A 761-nucleotide genomic window follows, 5' to 3' on the forward strand; every position below is an offset into this window, starting at 1 on the left:
ACGCCCGCAAGCGGGGCCCGGGGCCCAAGCCTGTCGATCTCAGCCCGGTCCAGGCATGAGCGGAAAAACTCCTTGACCTTCCTCTCGGCTGAAGCAGGGGCTCTGCGACGTACGGGGCGGCTCAGCAGCGCCCGCAACTTGGCCTCATTCTGCTCAGCAATGGCTCCGATGGTGCCATATACCAGTTTGTCCTCTGGAATGCCATGTCGCCGGAGCCAGCCACCACAGGCAAAGGAGTAGAAGTCCTGGCAGGGGTCGATGGGGGCATCCACGTTAGAGCTGAGGAAGCGGGATGCCCGCAGGGAGGCCTTCTTCTAGGCAGTAGCTGTCCCCTTCAGCTGCCAGGTACTTGAGGACCAACATGCACGTCAAGATGACGCAGAGCCCCGCAGCGAAGACCAGCCCTGAGAGCAGGCAGACCTCCCGACGGCTCCAGCGTGGCAGCCCTCCACGGCGTTTCTTGGCCCCGGTGCCAAGCTGGAGAGCAAAGCCGTTGGGCAGGGTTCCGCTCTGGTACTTGCTCACATACTTCACCTCCTGAAACTCGTCGTAGTGGGCCGTCAGTGAGTAGGTCTTCTCCATGGCCGGGGATGGGGCTCCCTGCAGGCGATGCAGGAGTGGAGTGGGGGGCTCAGGGCAGACAAGGGGCAAGCTTGGGTGCCCCACAGTTCATGCTGGAGACTGGCGTGGGAAGATGGTGGAGAATGGCCGGGTGAGTCAGGAAGCTCCTGGAAAAGGCAGAGGAGGTGGCTGAAGGGGGG

At 62.9% G+C, this 761-nt stretch overlaps 1 protein-coding gene across 1 annotated transcript; it reads right to left on the minus strand.

Annotated features, from left to right (window-relative positions):
• Positions 1-2: 2 nt before the first annotated feature.
• LOC104273865 (endothelin-converting enzyme-like 1) lies at positions 3-582 on the minus strand (the record flags this gene model as incomplete). Its single annotated transcript, XM_009869322.1, is given in 2 exon segments — positions 3-312; positions 314-582. Coding segments are annotated over 2 exon segments (579 nt in total), but the record flags the coding sequence as incomplete, so codon positions are not given.
• Positions 583-761: the final 179 nt, after the last annotated feature.

Source organism: Apaloderma vittatum, unplaced genomic scaffold, assembly GCF_000703405.1.
Source record: "Apaloderma vittatum isolate BGI_N311 unplaced genomic scaffold, ASM70340v1 scaffold28935, whole genome shotgun sequence".
NCBI lineage: Eukaryota > Metazoa > Chordata > Aves > Trogoniformes > Trogonidae > Apaloderma > Apaloderma vittatum.